General features: G+C 40.0%; 1 protein-coding gene across 12 annotated transcripts in view; it reads left to right on the plus strand.

Annotated features, from left to right (window-relative positions):
• Positions 1-22497, plus strand: part of SYNE1 (spectrin repeat containing nuclear envelope protein 1) — a 518607-nt gene that overhangs the window by 302961 nt on the left and 193149 nt on the right. For all 12 annotated transcript variants that reach the window (XM_029048032.2, XM_029048087.2, XM_029048053.2 and 9 more), the window contains 13 exons: positions 603-2763; positions 4863-5200; positions 5397-5541; positions 6467-6685; positions 8255-8517; positions 8932-9097; positions 9412-9567; positions 9686-9838; positions 11199-11381; positions 13079-13216; positions 15655-15840; positions 18560-18682; positions 22001-22183. In XM_029048032.2, the coding sequence (XP_028903865.1) occupies positions 603-2763; positions 4863-5200; positions 5397-5541; positions 6467-6685; positions 8255-8517; positions 8932-9097; positions 9412-9567; positions 9686-9838; positions 11199-11381; positions 13079-13216; positions 15655-15840; positions 18560-18682; positions 22001-22183 (4414 nt within the window). The remainder of the gene's footprint in view (positions 1-602; positions 2764-4862; positions 5201-5396; positions 5542-6466; positions 6686-8254; positions 8518-8931; positions 9098-9411; positions 9568-9685; positions 9839-11198; positions 11382-13078; positions 13217-15654; positions 15841-18559; positions 18683-22000; positions 22184-22497) is intronic.

Consider the following 22497-nt stretch of genomic DNA (forward strand, 5'->3'; position numbering starts at 1 on the left):
AGTTCCATCACTATACAGAAAACACTCCCAAATTGGCTAGGCTCTGTCATTATCATAGGGGCACAAGGCCTTATCATTGGGCCTTAAATTCCCAGTAGAATGGTGGAGAGTATTCTCCCAATTCAGAGTACTCAATGGAGGATAGCCTCCATGGACTCCCAACAGGCTATCCCTGGGAGCATTCTCTATGAGGTGGATGTAAATATGTGGCCACAGGAGTGTACCTGAGGGACAAAGTTAATGGGTTAAAAAGAAATCGGAGAAAGGCTGTAATATTTTTATGAAGTGTCACTTTTTGTTTCCTGAATTTCCCAAGTCCCTACTATAGAGCACTGCGTCAAGTGAACACTCAGTAAATACTACTAGCACTATGATTGTCACAATGTTTATGAAAATGCATTCTAATGTGGGGAAATTTCTCAATCCAATGAGGTTTTCTCTACCTATTTACATTTGGACTGGGCAACTAAAGGATAAAAGCCCTTAGAAAATTCAATAAGGATGATTCCATATACTGAAAGTATTTGAACATTTTTCTTGTAATTAAAATCATGTTATATAAACATGGAAACTTCATTGTCCATTCTGAATTTCATTTTCAGGTCAGATGCTGACAGTACAACTGTGCATCTTGAGGCTTTGAAAAAATTGGCAGAGGCCCTGGAAGAAAAAAGGTATGCAATTGGAGACTTGAAAGACCAGAAGCAGAAAATGATGGATCACTTGAATCTGGATGATAAAGAACTAGTCAAGGAACAGACTAGGCATTTTGAGCAGCGATGGTTTCAGCTGGAAGACCTCATCAAAAAGAAAATCCAAGTGTCCGTCACCACGTTGGAAGAGTTAAATTTGGTCCAGTCCAGATTTCAAGATTTAATGGAGTGGGCAGAAGAACAACAGCCTAGTATTTCTGAGGCCCTCCAACATAGCCCTCCTCCAGATTTAGCCCAAAATCTTCTCATGGATCATCTTGCCATTTGCAGCGAACTGGAGACAAAACAGATGCATCTAAAGTCTCTCATCAAGGATGCTGATAGGGTCATGGCTGACCTGGGCCTTAATGAAAGACAGTTGATCCAGAAGGTACTCTCTGATGCTCAAAGTCACATGCATAGCCTCACCAACTTAGTAGACCAGAAGAGAAAATTCTTAAATAAAGCTGTATCTGAGAAGACTCAGTTTCTCATAGCAGTGTTTCAGGCTACCAGTCAAATTCAGCAGCATGAGAGAAAGATAACATTCCACGAACACATCTGCCTGCTACCAGATGATGTGGGTAAACAGGTTAAAACTTGTAAAAGTACCCAAGCCAGTTTAAAGACCTATCAGAATGAAATTACTGGACTTTGGGCTCAAGGGCGAGAGTTAATGAAAGAAGCAACAGAGCAAGAGAAGTACGAAGTGCTAAGCAAGCTGCAGGAACTCCAGAGTGTCTATGACACGGTTTTGCAAAAATGCAGCCAACGACTGCAAGAACTGGAGAAAAATATGGTTTCCAGGAAGTATTTTAAAGAAGATTTTGATAAAATGTGCCACTGGTTGAAGCAAGCAGATATTGTTACTTTTCCTGAAATTAACTTAATGAATGGCAATAATGGGCTTTACTCCCAGCTGGCAAAGTACCAGCAGATTCTTGAACAGTCTCCTGAGTACGAAAACCTTCTCCTGACACTGCAGAGAAGTGGTCAGGAGATCCTACCAACACTCAACGAAGTGGACCATCCCTACCTTGAAGAAAAGCTGAGTTCCCTTCCCCAACAATTCAGTGTTGTTGTTGCGCTAGCTAAAGACAAGTTCTACAAGGTTCAGGAAGCAATTCTTGCTCGGAAAGAATATGCTTCTCTGATTGTTCTGACGATCCAGGCTCTGAGTGAGCTTGAGGATCAGTTTCTGACCATGGATAAAGCCCCCAAAAGCTTGTTAGCTGAGGAGGCCTTTACACTTCAGGAGGGGTGCAAAGCTCTTCTTGGAGAAGCCTTGAGCCTGGGGGCAGCAGTCGATGAACTCAACCAAAAGAAAGAGGGTTTCCGCAGCACGGGCCAACCATGGGAGCCAGAAGAGATGCTTCAGCTGGTTACCCTGTATCACAAGCTGAAAAGACAAGTAGAACAGCGATTGAGTTTGTTAGAAGACACCACCACTGCATGCCAGAAGTACGAGGATTTGTGTCAACAACTGAAGAAACAACTGGAGTCTGTGAGGAAAGAGCAGATTCAAGTGAATGAGGAGACATTACCTGTGGAGGAGAAGCTGAAAGCGTATCATGCCCTGGCGGGTAGCCTGCAAGATTCAGGAATTCTCCTGAAGCAAGTGAATGAACATCTTGAAGACCTTTCTCCACACCTTGACCCTGAAGTCTATGAAGCGGCAAGCCACCAGGTCCAGCTGTGGCAAGAGGAGCTGAAGTCATTGACTGCTACTATTGGGGAAACGGTAATGGAGTGTGAAAACCGGCTGGTTCAAAGCATAGACTTCCAGACAGAAATCTGCCGCTCCCTTGATTGGCTGAGACGGGTGAAAGCAGAACTGAGTGGAACACTGAGCTTGGATCTAAAACTTCAGAATATTCAAGAAGAGATCCGAAAGGTCCAGATACATCAAGAAGAAGTGCAATCCAGCCTGCGAATAATGAATGCCTTGAGCAGCAAAGAAAAGGAAAAGTTCATGAAAGCAAAGGAACTGATTTCTGCTGATTTGGAAAATACACTCGCTGAGCTCTCAGAACTGGATGCTGAAGTTCAGGAGGCCATTCGCATTAGACAGGTTAGGAAAATTTGCCCCTCAGCTCATTTTTGCAATGTCCATTAGAAGCAAACATAACTCCTAATGGGAAGGGAACCTAGTGACTCTATTAGATTGTATTCTCCCAAATGCATAGTACAGTGCTCTGCACATAGTAAGTGCTCAATAAATATGACTAATTTGAGTGATTGTTTTTATTGATGCTTACTGTCTACAGAGCACTGTACTAAGAACTTGGGAGAGTAAGTTTGGGGTTTACATTTGTACTATGATTAAAGCATCCTTTTAAAATTATTTTCTGGTGTCCCTTACATATAATCTCCAAGAATATTTTTTCACTTTTTTTTGGTTTTTAATTTTTATTTAATGTGATGACGACTGTTTTTCCCCTATAGAAAATAATAGTTAATCTTCAGTGGGTAATAATGATTTCGGAATGTATTTTGTTATATAGTAATAGTATGGGAAATATATAGGACCTCACTCCTTTTAACAGCTACAGGAGTGCAAATGTGTGAATGAAACTATAAAGGAAGCATATTTTGCAGCAGCGACTGAGTATGAATTTGGAGAGCATTCAACTGTTAGGGCAAAGATTGCTTAGCCACCTCCCGTAGTAACCCCGTTAGCCATTCTGTTCACAATCAGTAGTATTTGTTGAGTGCTTACTTTGTGCAGAGCACTGTTCTAGGCTCTTGGGAGAGTGCAATGGAGTTAGTAGACATAATGCCTACTCTCAAGGAGCTTACACTCAAGCCGGAGAACAGGATATTAAAATAAATTACAAGTACATAGAAGCAACTGTGAAGGTATGTATGGAAGCAGTGAGGGGGTGAGAAGCAGCGTGGCTTAGTGGAAAGAGCACAGGCTTAGGAGTCAGAGGTCATGGGTTCTAATCCTGTTTCACCACTTTTCAGTTGTGTGACTGTGGGCAAGTCACTTAACTTCTCTGTGCCTCAGTTACCTCATCTGTAAAATGGGGATTTAAACTGTGAGCCATAGTGGGACAACCTGATCACCCTGTATCTACCCCAGTGCTTAGAACAGTGCTCTGCAAAGAATAAGCCTTAACAAATACCAACATCATCATCACTTAACTTCTTGGTGCCTCAGTTACCTCATCTGTAAAATGGGGATTAAGACTGTGAGCCTCACGTGGGATAACCTGATTACCCTGCATCTACCCCAGTGCTTAGAACAGTGCTTGGCACATAGTAAGTGCTTAACAAATATGAGTAGTACATTACTTAAGGATTTAGTTGGCACAGAAATAGTGAAGGGGAATATAGGATGGGGAGATCAATTGTTTGATCAATGCTGTTTACTGAGCATTTACCATGTGCAGAAGGTTGTGCTATGCGCTTGGGAGAATGTAATACTATACAGTTGGTGATACTCTGATACTCATGCTACGTGACAGCACTGTATACAGGTCCTTATACTTTACTACTTCCCCTATCTGTTATTTATTTTAATGTCTCTATACTGCACACAGTTGTAAATCCTAGAGGGAAGACATCATATTTACCAACTCTGTTGTGTTCTCCCAACTGCTTAGTAAAATGCTGAGCACACAGTGCTAGATAATACTATTGATAGATGGAGAAAGTCTGCTAGCATAAGAACATAAGGAATATATTGTGTCAGAACAATGATTCATTTAACAGAGCAGTCTGATTTTACCTATGGTAATAAGGGAAGCTTGGAGAAATAATGTGATAGTTATTATCTTTAACAGCTAAGCACTGCCAACCTTCTTACATTCTTAGATGGCATCCCTCAAATATCTCTTTGTGGACTGATGGTTCCACTAGTTTATCTAATTCTTGGATTTCTTGCCTGCACAACATTCTTGTGAACAGATTTCATACATTTTACATTCAGCCATGGAGGGATACATTGATAATCTCTTTGCTGCTTAACCCAGAAAACTCCTCCAGAGGGAGAGAATAATGTTCAAGTGTCCAGTTGTGAATCTGCTGCAACGATTATTACTTTGAAATATTCAGGACCAGATTTTGTTATCAGTTTCACCCAAGATCATTTTTCCATTATACACTAATTAGTCACTCCCTTTGAAAATGATGTACTTCATTTTATGTGTAATTGTTGTTTTCCAGGCCACATTGACTGAAACCTATAGTCTGTGCCAGAAATACTATCAGGTTATCCAGGCTGGTAGCGACTGGCTTGAGGATGCCCAGGAGTTGTTACAGCTGGCAGGCAACGGCCTGGATGTAGAGAGCTCCGAAGAGAATCTTAAAAATCACGTGGAATTTTTCAACACAAAACCACAGTTCCATGGTTTCCTGGAAGAGTTACAGGATCTGATGTCCAAACTGGAACCTTTCATCAAATCTTCTGGAAAAGAAGAGCTGAAGAAGAATGTGGCATGTTTGGAACAAAAGGGCAAGGGAATAAAACGTGAATCACAAGCCCAATTGGAGCTGCTCCAGAGGTATCATCTGTATTTTTATCTTTCAAATTTGATCAACAGATGTAAATTTTCATAGTGGAAATAGGAAAACACTAAATTTGAAATTGGCACTTTTAATTCTTTATGTCACCATTTTACTATGACTAATTAAAAATTAGAACACTGTCTAGAAATTTGTGGATTTGCATTTTCTGTATCAAATCTTTCATTTCTCAAGCTGTGCAACGCAGTGGCAGGATTACCAGAAAGCAAGGGAAGAAGTTATAGAACTGATGAATGAAGCTGAAAAAAAATTATCTGAATTCTCTGTGTCCAGAGCTTCTTCTAGCCAAGAAGCAGAAGAAAAATTATTAGAACACAAGGTAAGGTTGCAGTACTGTTTTTATGTTTTGGGTTTGTGTGCAGATTTCATACTGAGGGTCCTTCAAATGTTATTGTGCTTCCTCCTGGGAAGAAGAGAAGGTGAGTTTAGTCATAATTTATCACCAGTGTTCCTGAACTACAGTTTATCATCAGAATTTCTGAAACACAGTTTCAGAAGTTAAAAATTCAAAGCAGTGGGATTTCCTTTACCAATGAGGGAAAGTAGAGGGAATTGCAGTTCCGTGCTCTACACACAGTAGGTGGAGCACAAATATTTGTTGATGATTAGCTTGATGATGGTTAAACATTGTTTAAGGAGCTAATTGAAGTTCATAGAGAGTTTTCTTGTTACAGCAACCTAAGAAAACTTATAGGAGGACCAATCAGGTCTAGTAGAAAGAGCATGAGCCTAGGAATCAGGAGACCTGGGTTCTATCACATCCCTGCCACATTTGCCAGTTGTGTCATCCTGGACAAGTTACCTTCTCGGTGCTTCAGTTTCCTCATCTATACAATGAGAAATAAATTCCTGTTGTCCCTCCTACTTTGATTGTGAGCCCTGTCAGGGAAAGGGACTGCGGCCCATCTGATTAACTTGTATCTACTCCAGTGCTTAGTACAGTGTGCTCATATAGTAAGTGCTTAACAAATAGCACTATTATCATGATTATTATATAATATCAAGACCACAAATTGGAGTATTACCTTTGTCAAGAACTAATCCCTTATTTTTATCTCAATGTTTAAATTGATTTTTATTCCATCCTGGTTCTTGGAAAAAGTGGATACTAAAATGATTATTAATGGAATTAACATTTGTCCCAAGATAAGCATTTATAAATAAGGTTTAGATGTTTTGGAATGAGAACTAGCTCCATCGTTACTTTTCTAAGCACAAACTCACATGTTTCCCTTATTTACCAGTCACTGGTGTCTGTAGTGAACTCCTTCCAGGAGAGGATTACTGCCCTGGAGGAAAGAGCTTCTCAATTAGAACAAATTGGAAATGATGCCAGCAAAGCAACCATAAGTAGATCAATGACAACCGTCTGGCAGCGGTGGAATCGTTTATGCAGTGTCACCAGAGACCAAGAAAACATTTTGAAAGATGCAAGGGATGAATGGCAAGCCTTCAATAGCAAGGTAGATTTTATTATTTATATGATTTCCACTCCATCGGTCTTAAATAACAGTCAGTGAAAAAGTGTTTTATAATTAAAAGTGATATTGTAATAAGAATAAATATTGTAATTTATTTTGGGAGGTGCTTTGTATTGTATCATTTGTGTTTATCTTTTTTCTTTGACTATTTTTAATCCAAAGATTGCCTAGAAGCAAGTTTATAAAACTGAATGTGTTTCACCTTCTTCATTGAGTGCTCAAAGTTGACTTCTCCTCAGCCCACATGGAGTTGATCGGGGATGCTAACTTAAGACAGTTGGATATAAGATCCCGCTCATCTTGTAGTTTCCACTTTCTCAAATAATCATTCATTCATTCAGTTGTATTTATTGAGCACTTACTGTGTGCAGAGCACTGTACTAATTGCTTGGGAAAGTTTAATACATCAGTAAGCAGGGATATTCTCTGCTCACAACGAGTTTACAGTCTAGAGAGTTAAAGTATTAGTCACCATTATGACAAGAAGTGTTTCTCCTTCCTCTTCAACACATGTAAGATGAGGTGGGACCAAGCACAGAACTCAAGATGACTTGTCATTGAAAGCTTGACATTTCCCCCCTCCTTCCTCACCTAGCTGATCTCCTAATACAACCTAACCCACACACTTTGCTCTTCTAAAACCAATTTACTCATCATCTCTCAATGTTATTTTTCTTACTGGTGACCCTTTCTCACATCAATCAATCAATCAGTGGTATTTATTGAGCACTTACTTTGTGCACAGAACTGTATTAAGTACTTGGGAGAGTACAGTACAACAGAGCTAGCAGACATGTCCCTGCTATAATTAGATTACAGTCTCCTTCCTCTGGCCTGGGTCTCCCTCCCCTTCCATATATGCAAACCACCACTTTTGCTACTTTCCAAGCCCTTCTAAAATCACATATCCTCCCAAAACCCTTCCCCGACTAATCCCTCACTTTCCCTTTCTTCTATGACACCTATGAACCTGAGTATGTACCCCTTAATAAAAATAATAATGATAATGTGGTATTTGTTAAGCACTGTACTAAGCAGTGGGATGGGTACAAGCAAATTGGGTTGGACACAGTCCCTGTCCTACGTGAAGCTCACATTCATAATCGTGGAGCTCACATTTGTAATCCCTATTTTACAGATGAGGAAACTGAGGCCCAGAGAAGTGAAGTGACTTGCCCCAGGTCACACAGCAGACAAGTGGTGAAGCCAGGATTAGAACCTACAACCTTCTGAATCTTTTAAGCACTTTGATTTTCACCCCACCCTCACAGCACTTATATACGCATCCATCCATAATTTATTCCGCTGTCTGTCCCTTCTCTAGTCTGTAGAGTCCTTGTGGGTAGTGATTGTGCCAGCCTAGTGTGTTTGTATTGCACTGTCCCAAGTACCTTATACAGTACAATAAATACGGACGATGGATTGGTTGACCAAGAAACAAACCCCAGGATATAAATATCAAGTTTTGCCTTTGCTGGAATTGCCTCCATTTGATTATTGCTATACTATAGGTTCCAATGATATATATGATGTCTACATTTGTGCCATTAGGTCCAAAAAGCTACAGAGAGGATAGACCAACTACAAGATAATTTGCCTGGAAGCTCAGCTGAGAAAGCCTCCAAAGCAGAGCTCTCTGTGCTTCTGGACCATCATGACACATTTGTTCTGGAGGTGGAACAACAGCAATCAGCTCTTGGTCTGCTAAAACAGCAGGCAGTGAACATGCTGAGGGATGTGGAAATGGAGCCAGCTGCTGGAAAAAAGCCACCTGTCATGCAAGAAATCACAGCAATGCAAGATCGATGCCACAAGTACGTGAATGTTATCAATCATATTGGCCCTAAGCATGCCCCGCTCCCTTTTCTTCTCTCCCCTCCTTCTGGTTCTTTACCAAATTTGATTATCCCTAGCACCTCCAGTTTTAGTTCCTTTTGACAGTTCTTATAAAATACAAATGAGATGAGATTTGCCTTTGTATTATTCAGCTTCTATCATTTTCCCATAAGAATTGGAGTTGTTGACTTGAAATTAGGGGGTCTTTCAGTGGTATTGAATGCATATTGTGTGGAGAACACTGTACTGAGTGCTTAGGAGTATACCATACAACCAAATTGTGTGTCTGAGTTTTCAGTTCAAAAGCAAAAATATTTATTGTAGATTTCAAATATTAAGGGTTTCTTTTCATTGAGATTCAATTAAAATGTCTCCCTGTGATGTTTCTGAAGCATTCAGGAGAAGGTGAAGAAGAGTGGTAAATTGGTAAAGCAAGAGCTCAAGGAGCGGGAAGTTGTAGAAGCTGAGATTAATTCAGTGAAGTCATGGATTCAGGAAGCAAAGGAGTATTTGATGAATCCTACAATGGAAATAGATGCTCAGCTTGATGAGCTGCAGGTATGAAAGCTTTCTATTGTTTATATGACATTCAAACATATTCTGTATGCATTTTCACTATATACCTTTTTGAAAAATTAGAACTGTTTCCAATTGTCTCCAGTTGTCCTGTGGAGAAAACATGGAATTCATTTGAGCATTTTCAGGGAGAGGGTTAAACAGAAGGACTTGTAGTGTCTAGTAGCCATAAACCAAAAACAAAAGAGAAAAATGTTTCTCATTCCACACTGAACTCTCTTGCAACAGACCCCATCTCTGATACACAGAGAATAAATCATTTCCTATCTTAAATCCTGAATTCTTGCTGTCTCTAGGCTTTACTCACAGAAGCAGGAACGCACCGCCAAGCCATTGAGAAAATCGCTGAAGAACAGCAGAATAAGTATCTGGGTCTCTTTGCAATATTGCCCTCTGAGCTCTCTTTGCAATTAGCAGAAGTAGCTTTGGACTTAGGAGCTACCAATGATCAGGTACGCCTACTGGAAAAAAAGGCATTTATCCCTCATATTGGGGGCAGGGTTTTCTGTTATCGAATGAGAGTACACAGGTATGAGTTAATGGTTCGTTGTGCTGTCTTTGACCACTCAGATCCAAGCCAAGGTAAAGGAAGGTCAGCAAAGCAAAGCAATGAACCAAGAATTCAGCCAGAAAATTCAAGGAGTAACTAAAGAACTCACCACTATTTTGACTAAGCTGAAAACCAAGACAAATAATTTAGCTCAAGCTAAAATTGACCAAAAGGTAAGAATAAAGTATCTTCCACAAGGCAGGTGTGTAATAAGCTTAATAATAGCGAAATTGAATGGAATGGCTTCGGGAACATTTTGTCTCACTGTATGACACAGATACCCATCATCGTTCATATCAACCAGGTTAAAAAGATTTGCCCGACAGCATGGGATCATTTGGTTTTCTTCCTGGTGGAGTGGACTATGTTTGAGGTTTCCTTTCCTCAGCCAGATAAGCCCCTCTCTGCCCCTTCTCCACTCCTGCCCCATCATCCCAATTCACTGAAAGTTCCCATTCCCTGTGTCTTCCCTGCTCCTATCGTCCTACCCTGTGGTCTCCCCAGCCCCTTGCCGATCCCCTCCCAACATTCCAAATGTGCCTTCTCTATCCCTTCTGCCTCCTTGGCCAGCACTAATGGCACCACCCTCCACTTTTCTTTTTCTATTTTTCACACCGAGCCCTGCTGCGGATGTTATCCCCCTTCCCAGTTACAGGCCAGGGTTATAAGCCAGGGAAAGGGAAAGTGGCCGCACAAAGTTAAAAGAAAAAGTAAAGGGCAAGGTAAAAAGGGGGGAAAATTATGTGGGAGTTGAGGGAGGTGGCAGTGGAAGGAAAGTTCAGGGTGTGGAGCAGAGTTTGAGTTTGTCATATGGGGTTGGAAAGACCAGGCAGAAAAGGTGTCTGCCAATTCTGTTGTACATATAGAATTGACCTTATTTTCCCATGCAGCCTAATATGGCTGCTGTCACTGAAAAGTCAGCCACACAGGCTGTATAACATGTATTATGTAACAAACCTTCTGAAATGGTACATACCTTGTGCTTCAGTCAACCTAACATGACATTTTGTGATGTTTTTAATGATTTCCTTTAAACACTGGGGTAGATAAAAGGTTGGATACGGTTCCTATGTCCCACGTGGGGGTCACAGTCTTAATTCTCATTTTACATATGAGTTAAGTGAGGTACAGAGAAGTGACTTACCCAGAATCACACAACAGATAGGTGGCAGAGTCAGAATTAGAACCCACATCCTTCTGACTCTGAGGCCTGTGTTCTTTCCATTAGGCTATGCAGCCGTTGTGATCACTCAAAAGTAGGACCTTAGCCAGGACTGTTTGGATGAGCCCCTGTGAAGTGACTGACTAATGCTCATCTTGGCTGCTGCAGAAGGAAAGAAAGGAAAATGTTATCCATCTTATTCAGGGTTTATGGGAAACAAGAATGATCACATTTCCTGCTTCACTTTCCCACTTAGTGAAAGTGCAGAAATATTCCTGAACATATGTAAAATGTTTAAATGCAGTTCAATAATCAGAAGTATTTCTGATTTGGAAAGTGAAGTGTTCTCTCATTTTTTCTCCCCATTCCAGATCCTGGGAGAGGAATTGGACGCCTGCAATGTAAAGCTGATAGAGTTAGATGTGGCAGTACGGGATTTTACAGAGCAGAACAGCCAACTGGCTAAGAAGCTGTCTAAGAAAATAGGGAAACTGACTGAGCTGCACCAACAGACAATCCGGCAGGCTGAGTACCGACTCTCCAAACTCAATCAGGTGACCAATTAATATTATTAGGGCATTTTACTACGTCAAGCATTGTAACAATATTATCAATAATAATAATGCTAATAATTACTATCATTGTTGTTAATATAGCATCTGTTAAACACTATATGCCAAGCAGTGTAGTAAACGCTGAGGCAGATACAAGATAATGAAGTCCGACACAGCTCCTGTCCCACATGGGGTTTACAGGCTATGGTGAAGGAGAACAGCTATTTAATCCCCATTATACAAATGAGGAAACTGAAGCCCAGAAAGGTTACTTCCCGAGATCACACAGCAGGCAAGTGGCAGGGCTAGGATTAGAACCCAGGTTTTCTAACACACCGCTTCTCTAAACACTGGGGGAATATATAAGATTTTCAGTTGAGTTGAGTCCAGTTCATGGCTGAATTCCAGTTCAGTTGAGTTCCAGTTGAGTTGAGTTCAGTTCCATGTGCCATAAAGAGGCTCATAATTTAAGTAGCATTAGTGTACTAGAAAACAAAAATAAATTGCATGCAAAAAAGTTATATATATAAGAGCAATGCAAAAGATACCAATCCAAAAGTAAGAGCATCAAACAAGGAAACAAAAGTACTTAACTGTTTAGTTTGTGCAGGGAATATGTTTACCAACTTCATTATATTGTACTCTCCCAAGTGCTAAGTTTAATGCTCTACACACAATAAGCAATCAGTGAATACCATTGATTTATTGATTGGGTGTCCTTACTTTTTGTACGTTTCCTTTTCAACATGTGTGCCTCTTTTAGTAACCAGTCAGTGTGTTTGTATTTGAAAACTAAAGATAATATCCATTGTCTGTTTTTCTCCCATTGTACCAGCTAGTTCTGTGACTCTGAAGTATGTTCATTCCTATATGTGTGAAGATAAGACCTTTTTCCTTAGGTATCTTTGTTGTGAGATGGAGACAAAAATGCAGACACAAGACCAAGCAATGAAAAATCAATTATGAACTCTAATCTTTGTCCACACACAATGTGGTCAGGTCCTTGGGCCTTTTCAGCCACACTCATATGTAAATGTCCCTCTCAGTGACATCACTGATTACAAAGAATAACTATATAAAATCACCCCCAAATCTTGAATTATTCAAATTAAAAGTACTTGGTAATCAAGTTGTCACCAAACCTACAAAATTTCTGTTTCAAAGATATGAAACTGACAGATCTGAAAATAATTGAAAGTAATATAAGGCATAAACAAACATATCTTCATGAAATGGAATTTTACAGGAAAGTAACGAACAAAACTGTAAAAATAGTGATAAAATTAAAAAATGATATGGAATGCTGAAATAGATTTACCTAAAACACAAATTGCAAAAGGCACTCTGGATGGAATTTTATTACCAATTGGAAAAAAAAATAACCCTAAATGATATTGAAATTAGAGTCTGATGACATGATGAAAAGAAGCAGATATTTAAAATGTCCCAATATTTGCCTAAGCATTTTTCAAATAAAATTAATTGTGCCATGTCAGTGACACTGGACTAATCATTCAGCTTAACAAATGCCACAATTACTATTATCATTTCCCCTGAAATTACCTTAAAATTGAGATTCCTTTGAATTTACATTGTAACAGAGTTACAATTCCTTTTTTAAGTTCATTTTAAAAACATAATGCTACCCCTTATGGCCTTTGGTCTCAGGTCACCTATTGCTTTTGTTCAATTTTCAGGCAGCTGCACATCTGGAAGAATACAATGAGATGCTGGAATTTATATTAAAGTGGATTGAGAAAGCAAAGGTACTGATACATGGTAACATCACATGGAATTCTGCCAGTCAGCTTCGAGATCAATTCATTTCCCATCAGGTAACTGTAATTTTCAGAAAGGAATTGAATTTCAGTTAGATTTGATGAAGGCAGTTCACTTCCAAAACTTCTTCCCATAAACAATATCCTTAGTATTTCATATTTCATTGCTTGGTTTCAGAAGGTGAATATCTGGGACACTAAGCAAGAATGAAGAAGGGTGTTCTAGTAGAAGTAGGGATGAGGTGCTAAGGGTTATCCCCAATTTCCCTCTTCTGTTCTATCAGGAAGTGCCAGTGAGGGAGGGAAAGAGGCATATGAAATTAGGGCCACCACATGAGTGTGACAGTAAATTTGTTCATAGGAACCCCTTCTGTTATTGATCCTGTTAATTTCCTTAAGTGCTTGTTTGCCCCACACATATTGTGCACAGAAATAAGCTCACTGTGGACAGGGAATGTGTTTGTTTACTGTTATACTCTCCCAAGTGCTTTGTACAGTGCTTTTCACACAGTAATTGCTCAATAAATATGATTGAATGAACTGAATGAATGAATGAATAGTGATGTTAGAGTCTACTGCCAAGAACAACAAACGAACCTTGGATCTAAGATTTTAGGAGTGAGAGAGGTAACTGAGGTCACAGCAGACAAGTGGTGGAGGCAGGATTAGAACCTAGGTTCTCCTGTCTCCCAGTCCCATGCTCTATATGTTGTTGTTGTTGTTTTTGTTATTATTATAATTATTGTTATCTTTATATTCACCCAGAGAAGAGTAGAAAGACAATTCAGTTGTACTCCAGTAGATCTCAAAGTACAAGCATCTAGCCCTTAGGGTAGTTTTAAATTGCTACTTTTAGTTATGACAATGATGGTGGAAAATATTTCTATTACCATATTCCTTCCTTAAACTCTGGGGAAAAAGCCACTGAATAAAGGCATGTCTGACTCATTTCAGTGGCTAACTATTTATGAACTTCCTAATTCCACAGTCACCAACAGCCTATTCAACTCTCTGAGTAGCCTCTAAAATACCAGACAGGAAGGCAGTATAAGTAGCTGTGCAGTTAGAGTGACGGTGGCTTGGAGGCCTCAGGTTCACAAACTATTCCAATTTGTACAGTCCATTTTTGTTTGGAAAGAATAACAGTGGCTACTGATTTCTAGGCGGGATTCATTTATTTCTTTAGCTTTGGGTACCAGGTCCAGTCTCAAGATAGTCAGACAGTATAGTGCATAGCTACGACAGAAGCAGCATGACCTAGTGGCAAGACCACTGGGCTTGGGAATCAGAGAATGTGGGTTCTAATTCCGGCTCTGCCTCCTGTCTGCTGTGTGACCTTGGACAAGTCACTTCACTTCTCTGTGCCTCAGCTACCTTATCTGTAAAATGGGGATGAAGACTGTGAGCCCTAGTGGGATGACTTGATTACCTTGTATCTACCCCAGTGCTTAGAACAGTGCTTGGCACATAGTAAGTGCTGAACAAATACCATTATTATTATTTATTACTGCTACCAAATAATCAGTGACATTTATTGGGTTCTTTCTTTGTGCAGAGCACTGTTCCAAGTCCTTGGGAGAGTAGTACTGTAACTACCACTAAGCCCCAGGAATACATGGTTAGGCCCAACTCAAGGTTTTAATGGCTCTAAGAAATTTATTAGTGGTCTTTCCAATTTATGCCAGAAGTGAGAGAGGGCTAGACCTGGAGTGTGTGATGGGAGGGAAGAGCTAGGGCCAATAGACTGCTCCTCTGTTTCTTTGGTTATTGAAAGGGTGTTGTGGTGAGGGAGAGACTGAGAGTTAATAATAATAGTAATTGCGGTATTTGTTAAGTGCTTACTATGTGCCAGGCATAGTGCTGCGGTGGATTCAAGCAATTCGGGTTGGACACAGTCCCTGTCCCATGTGGGCTCACAGTCTTGATCCCCATTGTACAGATGAGGTAACTGAGGCCCAGAGAAGTCAAGTGACTTGCTCAAGGTCACACAGCAGACAAGTGGTGGAGCCAGAATTAGAACCCATACTTTCTGACTCCCCGGTCTGTACTCTATCCACTTTGCCATACTGCTTGACTGGTAGTTTTGGGGTCCTTCTAGGTCATAATAGGATTAGGAAGGAAGTTAGACCTCAGGGCCCAGGACCACCCAATGCACAGAAAATGTGCACAGTTACTTGTTTCATTTCCGTGGAAAGCACAAGGAATTCAAACTCCCCACATTTGTTATGAATATCTTCATATCACTAAGCAGTTCACATATAAAAATTTTGAAGAATTGAATTCAATCAGTGGTATTTATTGAGCACTTACTATGTGCGCAGCACTGTATTAAGCACTTGGGAGAATACAGTACAACAGAATTAGCAGACATGTGCCCTGCCCATAATGAACTTACAGTCTTGAGGGGAGATAGACACTAATATAATTAAATAATTTGTAATATATGAAATATGTGGTAAATTTAATGGGAAGATTTTTCTTTTTATCCACCTCAGTCCATGTTGGAAGAGTCTGGAGAAATCCATAGTGATCTGGAGGCCATGAATGAGAAGCTTGAATACCTGGCTAGTGTATACTGTACAGAAGAAATGTCCCAGCAGTTGTCAGAACTGGGCCGGGAGACTGAGGAGTTACGGCAAGTTATCAGATTGCGGATGCAGAATCTCCAGGATGCTGCCAAGGTAAATTGAGAGCCCTTTGAATAGTCAGCTATGTGAAAATTATGTGGATTTCTTGATCTAATGTTAAGCGGCCTTGTTGAGGAATTTTATTTCCCACAAAATAATGTGTTGTTCATAAACAATTGCATATCTGCGATTAAAGTTTTGGGGGGGCTCCTAAGAAGAGCTCGGGTTATCCCACCTTTCTCCCATCCTGGTGTTGGCCTATGAGAAGCAGTAGGGTGTAGGGATAGAACATGGGCCAGGGAGTTGAGAAGGTGATGAGATATAATCCCGGTTCTGCTACTTGTTTGCTGTGGGACCTTGGTCAGGTCACTTCACTTTTCTGTGCCTCAATTACCTACTTTATGTGTAAAATGGGGATTAAAACTGTGAACACCACATGGGACAGGAACTTTTCCAACCCGATTTGCTTGTATTCACACCAGCGTTTAGAATAGTACCTGGCACATAGTAAGTGCTCAATAATAATAATAATTATTATTAAAAAATAAACTACAGTATAACTTTGTAGTCCTGTCACTTCAATGTAGTCTCCATTTTTGATTGCCCCGGGCTGTCTCCCTTAAAGCTCAGAGGAAAAATGCCAAGCTGTATTGCCTGTACTTGAGCCAGTGACCCTGAGATGTAAGGTAGTATAGAACCCTGTGCCCTGGACCTTGGCAGTTTTCATTCCAAGCTCAAGTATTTTTAAAAGCTTATAGCTGAAAGAATAAAATAAAGGCAAATCAGTTATGCCCAGAGAATGTAACTGCTAATTGTGTGGAGACCAAGAGCTTAATACAGTGCTCTGCAGGTAATAAGCCTACATATATACCATTGATTGAGTGATCTGTCATTGGGATTTATTGAGTCCTTACTATATGCAGAACACTGTACTAAGTGTACCCTATTAGTTGTAATAACACTGTATAGAGAAGCAACATGGCTTAGTGGTTAGAGTGTGGGCCTGGGAGTTAGAAGGACCTGGGTTTTTTTCCTGGCTCTGTCACTTATCTGCTGTGTGACTTTGGGGAATTCACTTAACTTATCTGTGCCTCAGTTACCTCATCTGTCAAATGGAGATTAAGACTGTGAGCCCCATGTGGGACAGGGACTGTGTACAGTGCTTAGTACAGTGCCTGACTCATAGTAAGTGCTTAACAAATACCACAGTCATCATCATCATCAGGATAAAGGACAACAATTCAGGCATGGGGCTATAGCAACATTTAAATAAACACTGGCCTGTGTGCCTGTGGCATAATGAAACATTAGATTGGACTTGATGAAACTCATATTTTTGGACTAAATACATAGTGTTCAATGTGTCTGGATCCTATTTTCTTATTGCTTGGGTCATGAGTCTGTAGAATAGTTTATTTGCTGGTGATGAAAGCTGCTGTCATCTCTTAATGCGGTAGAAGGAGATAGATATGATCAAGAGAGAGTAATCTTTTATGGATAAAACTAATGCAAATTTAACAAACCATATAGAATTTTGAGGGGCTTGGTTTTCCATTTTCCTCCTCAGTATCGCACGTCTGCCCTTCTCCACACTTCTTAGAAGAGTTGTTCCTAGGGGCCGCCACTCAGAGTGACCCAGTTCTGTTCCAGTAGTCTCTGGCTCCAGGCCATTCACCTTCTAACCCTGTGGACGCTGGGTTGCCAGCACTTGCTCTAGCTGTTCAGGCCCCTCCATAGGCTTACCAAATATTTCAAATGTTTACCAGTTTCTTTTGGCCCATTTTACAGCTCCTAAAAATCAATTCACAGGGAAAAAAAAGTGGGCTAACGTTCACTTACCCATATGTGATTCTGTAGGAGCTCATGTTTGTTCTGTAATATCATGTAAAATTACCATGGATTGTGTTAGGCTCATTGATTATCTGATATGGCATAGAGTGATTGAAAATGGGGGAGCCTAGTGAAAAATGTGGCAGGAACTGTTTTGCTCAGGTGCTTTAAAAAAACTTATATTTGTGAGAATGCAGTAGGTGTTAAAAAGTTCAAAATTAAGGCTGAAATTAGTTTTGGGGTTTCATTATTCTTTAAGTTCCTTGGCAGCATTCACTTCAAGTGCAACTTATTTGTATATTTATAGGTAACACAGACAGAATAGAATCCATGGCATGGCTAGTATGGCTAGTATTTCTCAACCTGACTTCAGTCTGGTGTAAAAAAAAAAAATAGATGCTTAAAGGCAGCAAAAATAATTCCTGTAAGGGAAGAGTTGTATGTGATGTGAAGGAAGAAATTTTCCTTTTACTATCTAATTATAGAAATGTTTCAATCAGTCAGATATTTATATTCAAAGTCCTGTTCTAGAGGAGCGGTTTGTCCTAGAGGAAATTGCATAGACCTGGGTTCTAATCCTAGTTCTGCCACCTGCCTGCTATAGGATGCGGGGAAATTACTTAACTTCCCTGTGCCTCAGTTTCCCAACTGTAAAACGGGGAAGCAATTTCTGTTCTTCCTTCTTAGACTGTGAGCCCCACGTGGGCCAGGGACTGTGTCCAACCTGGTTACTTTGGATCTACCCCAGCTCTTAATGCAGTGCTTGGCACATAGTAAGTGCTTAACAAATACCAAAATTATTACGTTCTCAAATACCAATGTAGTATTAGATTAAAGTAGTAGTACCAAGTAGTTATTAGATTAAAAACTACTAACAAGCAATGATTATATGAACTCTCAGTCACCCTTTTTAACATTGGTGTCACTTTTGTATTTTTTCCAGGATATGAAAAAGTTTGAAATAGAGTTGAAAACCCTTCAGAATGCTTTGGAACAAGCACAGATGACACTGACATCTCCTGAGTTTGGACGGCTAAGTCTAAAAGAACAGCTTTCTCATCGACAGGTTAAAAAAAACAGTGGATCAAAACCCATACCAATTAGGTCATGTTATAGGGGATGAGGACCCTTTTGACAAATAGCTTTAGCCTTCAGTTTAAGGATCAATGTTACTTTAAAAAATATATTTTTGATAAGGGGTGAGCCTCCAACTGCATTCACAAGACTTAAGAGTTGAAATCGGTTGTTCCAGCATTTGTCAGGAATTTGACATTCATTACATTTATTTTATATGAATTATCATGCACACGTGTCATCCTCTGCCTATATCATTATTGTAAATGCACTCTAAGAAATACGTGTAGAAGTGTGCTGATCAACAAAATCATTATACATATATTTCTGGATGGGTTATGAGTTTTGCTCTTATTCAAGTGTGATAAACATAAATAGTTTGGGCTACTCTGTTTTCCTCTCCCCTTCTAGACTGCAAGCTTCTTGTGGACAGGGATAATACCTACCAACTCTGTAGAAGCAGCATGGCTTAGGGGGAGGAGCACGGGTTTAAGAGTCAGAGGTCGTGGATTCCAATTCCGCCTCTGCCACTTTCAGCTGTGTGACTTTGGGCAAATCACTTATCTTATCTGTGCCTCAGTTACCTCTACTGGAAAATGGGAATTAAGACTGTGAGCCCCACGTGGAACAACCTGATTACCTTGTATCTACCTCAGCGCTTAGAACAGTGAGCACATAGTAAGGGCTTAACAAATACCATTATTATTATTACTATATCATTCTCTCCCAAGTACTTAGTACAGTGCTTTACACACTGTAAGCATGCAATAAATATGACTGATAGATCTTACACATCTATCTACAGTCTAGTGTAGAATTTGGAATTTGGAATGCAGTGAGGAAAATCTGTTTCTTTTTTTTGTAATTTGTTACGCACTTTCTATAATTATAATAATTATAAATATGTATTAAGTGCGTACTATGTGCCAAGCACTGTTCTAAGCACTGGGGTAGATCCAGAGTAATCAGGTTGTCCCACACGGGACTCATAGTCTTAATCCCAATTTTACAGATGAGGTAACTGAGGCACAGAGAATTTAAGTGGCTTTCCCAAGGTCACACAACAGAAAAGTGGCAGAGTCAGGATTAGAACCCACGACCCCTGATTCCCAAGCCTGTGCTCTTTCCACTACTGTACCAAGTGCTGGGGTAGATATAAACTAGTCAAATTGGACACAGTCCAGGCCCCATATGGGGCTCCCAGTCTTAAATTCCTTTTTACAGATGAGGTAATTGAGGCACAGAGAAGTTAAGTGATTTCCCAAGCCCAACAGCAGACAAGTGGTTGGACCTGAGATTAGAACCCAGTTCCTTCTGACTTGCAGATCTGTGCTTTATCCCCTGGGACACACTGGTTCTAAGGCCACTAAGCTCTTGGGAGAGTACAATACAACAGAGTTGGTAGCCATGTTCTCTGCCCATAATGAGTTTACAGTCTAGAGGGAAGGTCCAGGATGCAGAAGGCAGTATGAGATTGCATGGAAGGAGAGAGTCAGTGCTCACAAGATAAATTTGGGAGTCAACTACAGAGAGGTAGTTGGGAGGATGTGAGATCATCAAAGGAATGAGTGTAAAGTGAGAAGAGGAGATCCAGAACAAGTCTTGAAGAATTCTTGAGGTGAAAGAGATTGAGAAGCAGCAGACAGAGAATAGAATGAGGAGGGAGCCATGCCATTAAAACCAACAGAAGATGGTGTTTCCAGGAGAAAGGAATGATTTGTAGTGTCAAAGGCAGCTGAGAGGTCTAGGAGGATTAGGATGGAGCAGAGAGTATCCAGTAGATTGAGCAAAGAGGAGATCATTGGTGATTCTGGAGAAAGAGTAGTCTCAGAAGAGTGTAAGAGGGTGGGAACCAGATTATAGAGCCCTAAATCTGTGGGGGATTTTAGATTAAAGGTAAAAAAATGGGGGTGCCCCTGAAGTTAGGTAAATAAATGACTGGAATTCAAAAATTGAGTTGGTTGCTTAATGAAATTACTTGAAAATAACTGCACCAAATGTTTTAATCTTAAAATATAAGTTTCATGAAAAATAAAATTGCAAATCAATCGATCAGTAGTGTTTACTGAGTGCTTACTATGTGCACAGCACTGTATTAAATGCTTGGAAAAGTACAATACAACATAGAAAACACATTCCTGAGAAACATGCATTAAACATGCATGAAAAATGAATGCAAAACTGCTTTGAAATTTTGTCAATCAATGGTATTTATTAAGCATATACTGTGTGCAGAGCACTGTACTAAGCTCTTGGGAAAGTTCAATACAACAGAGTTGGTATACCCGTTTCCTGTCCACAAGCTTTAAGACTAGAGAAGAGAAAGAGTTCTGTTTTGGACATGTTAAGTTTGAGGTATCTGAGTATCTTCCAAGTAGAGATGTACAAAAGACAGGATGAAACATGAGACTGTAGAGAAGGAGAGAGGTCAGGGCTGAAGAGAGAGATTTGTGAATCATCCACTAGAATGGGTAGTTGGAGCCATGGGAGTGAATGAGTTTTCCAAGGCAGTGAGTGTAGATGGAAAGTCGAAGGGGACCCAGAACTGAGCCTTTAAGTATTCTCATAATTAGGGGGTAGGAGCCAAAAAAAGACACTGCGGAGTTGTGAGAGAGGTAGGAGGAGAACCAGGAGAAATCAGTGTCAGTGAAACTAAAGTTAGTGTTCCAAAGAGGTGTTAGTCCACAGTGTCAGAGGTAGTTGATAGGCCAAGGAGGATTAGGATATAGGAGAAGCTATTGGATATGCCCATCAGGAGGTCATTAGTGACTTTAGAGGGCAGTTTTCATGGAGTGAAATGGGCAGAAGCCAGACTGCAGGGAATATAGGAAAAAAGTGGAGGCAGTATGATATTTAACAGCACCTACTTTGAATAATTCATTCAATAGTATTTATTGAGTGCTTACTATGTGCAGAGCACTGTACTAAGCGCTTGGGATGAACAAGTCGGCAACAGATAGAGACAGTCCCTGCCGTTTGACGGGCTTACAGTCTAATCGGGGGAGAATATAATGAAGTAGTAGAAGAGATGCTATTAAACAGTATGAGAGAATTAAATATATAAGATTACAGATTTGTTCATTATGGACTGAGGTAGCTTAACGGTTGGACTGACCAATAGAGATGGATGGGAGAAGTTGTCAGGGAAGACTTTTCCCACACTATGGGTTTCTAATAGGGTACTAACGGAGGAAACCCAGTTATTCTTCAACTTTGAGAGCCCAATTTATCTATAACTCTGTAAAATGGGATTTTTTTGTTCACAAAAATAAATGATTTTTTTAAAAAAAAACCTTAATTTTTATTCTAGCATCTGCTGTCAGAAATGGAATCATTGAAGCCTAAAGTTCAGGCTGTGCAAATCTGTCAAGTTGCACTCCGCATCCCAGAAGAGATGGTTACCAGTTTACCCATATGCCACACAGCTCTCAGACTCCAGGAGGAAGCCAGTCGTCTACAGCACACAGCTATCCAGCAGTGTAACATAATGCAGGTAAGTGTATAATGAGGAGTTCAGTTAAATCCGTAATGAAATTTGAATGCATGCCATAGCAGAACATAATGAGTTCCACATTTCTTTTCTTTGGTTGCTTTGTCCTTGTTTCAGCCAGGTAGTATAGCTAAAATAGCAAATATTAAATCTCTGGTATCTAGAGCAATGAGAGTAGACTGGGAAAGAATTTAAGTGCATTCTGTAGAAAATAATCTTTCACTGATACACTATGATGTCTAGGTAAAGAGGAGTACTGAAAATTAGTATGACATCATTCATCTCTAAGGAGTTGCAATTTTAATCCATTTTTATTT

This window comes from Ornithorhynchus anatinus, chromosome 2, assembly GCF_004115215.2.
Source record: "Ornithorhynchus anatinus isolate Pmale09 chromosome 2, mOrnAna1.pri.v4, whole genome shotgun sequence".
NCBI classification, from domain to species: Eukaryota; Metazoa; Chordata; class Mammalia; order Monotremata; family Ornithorhynchidae; genus Ornithorhynchus; species Ornithorhynchus anatinus.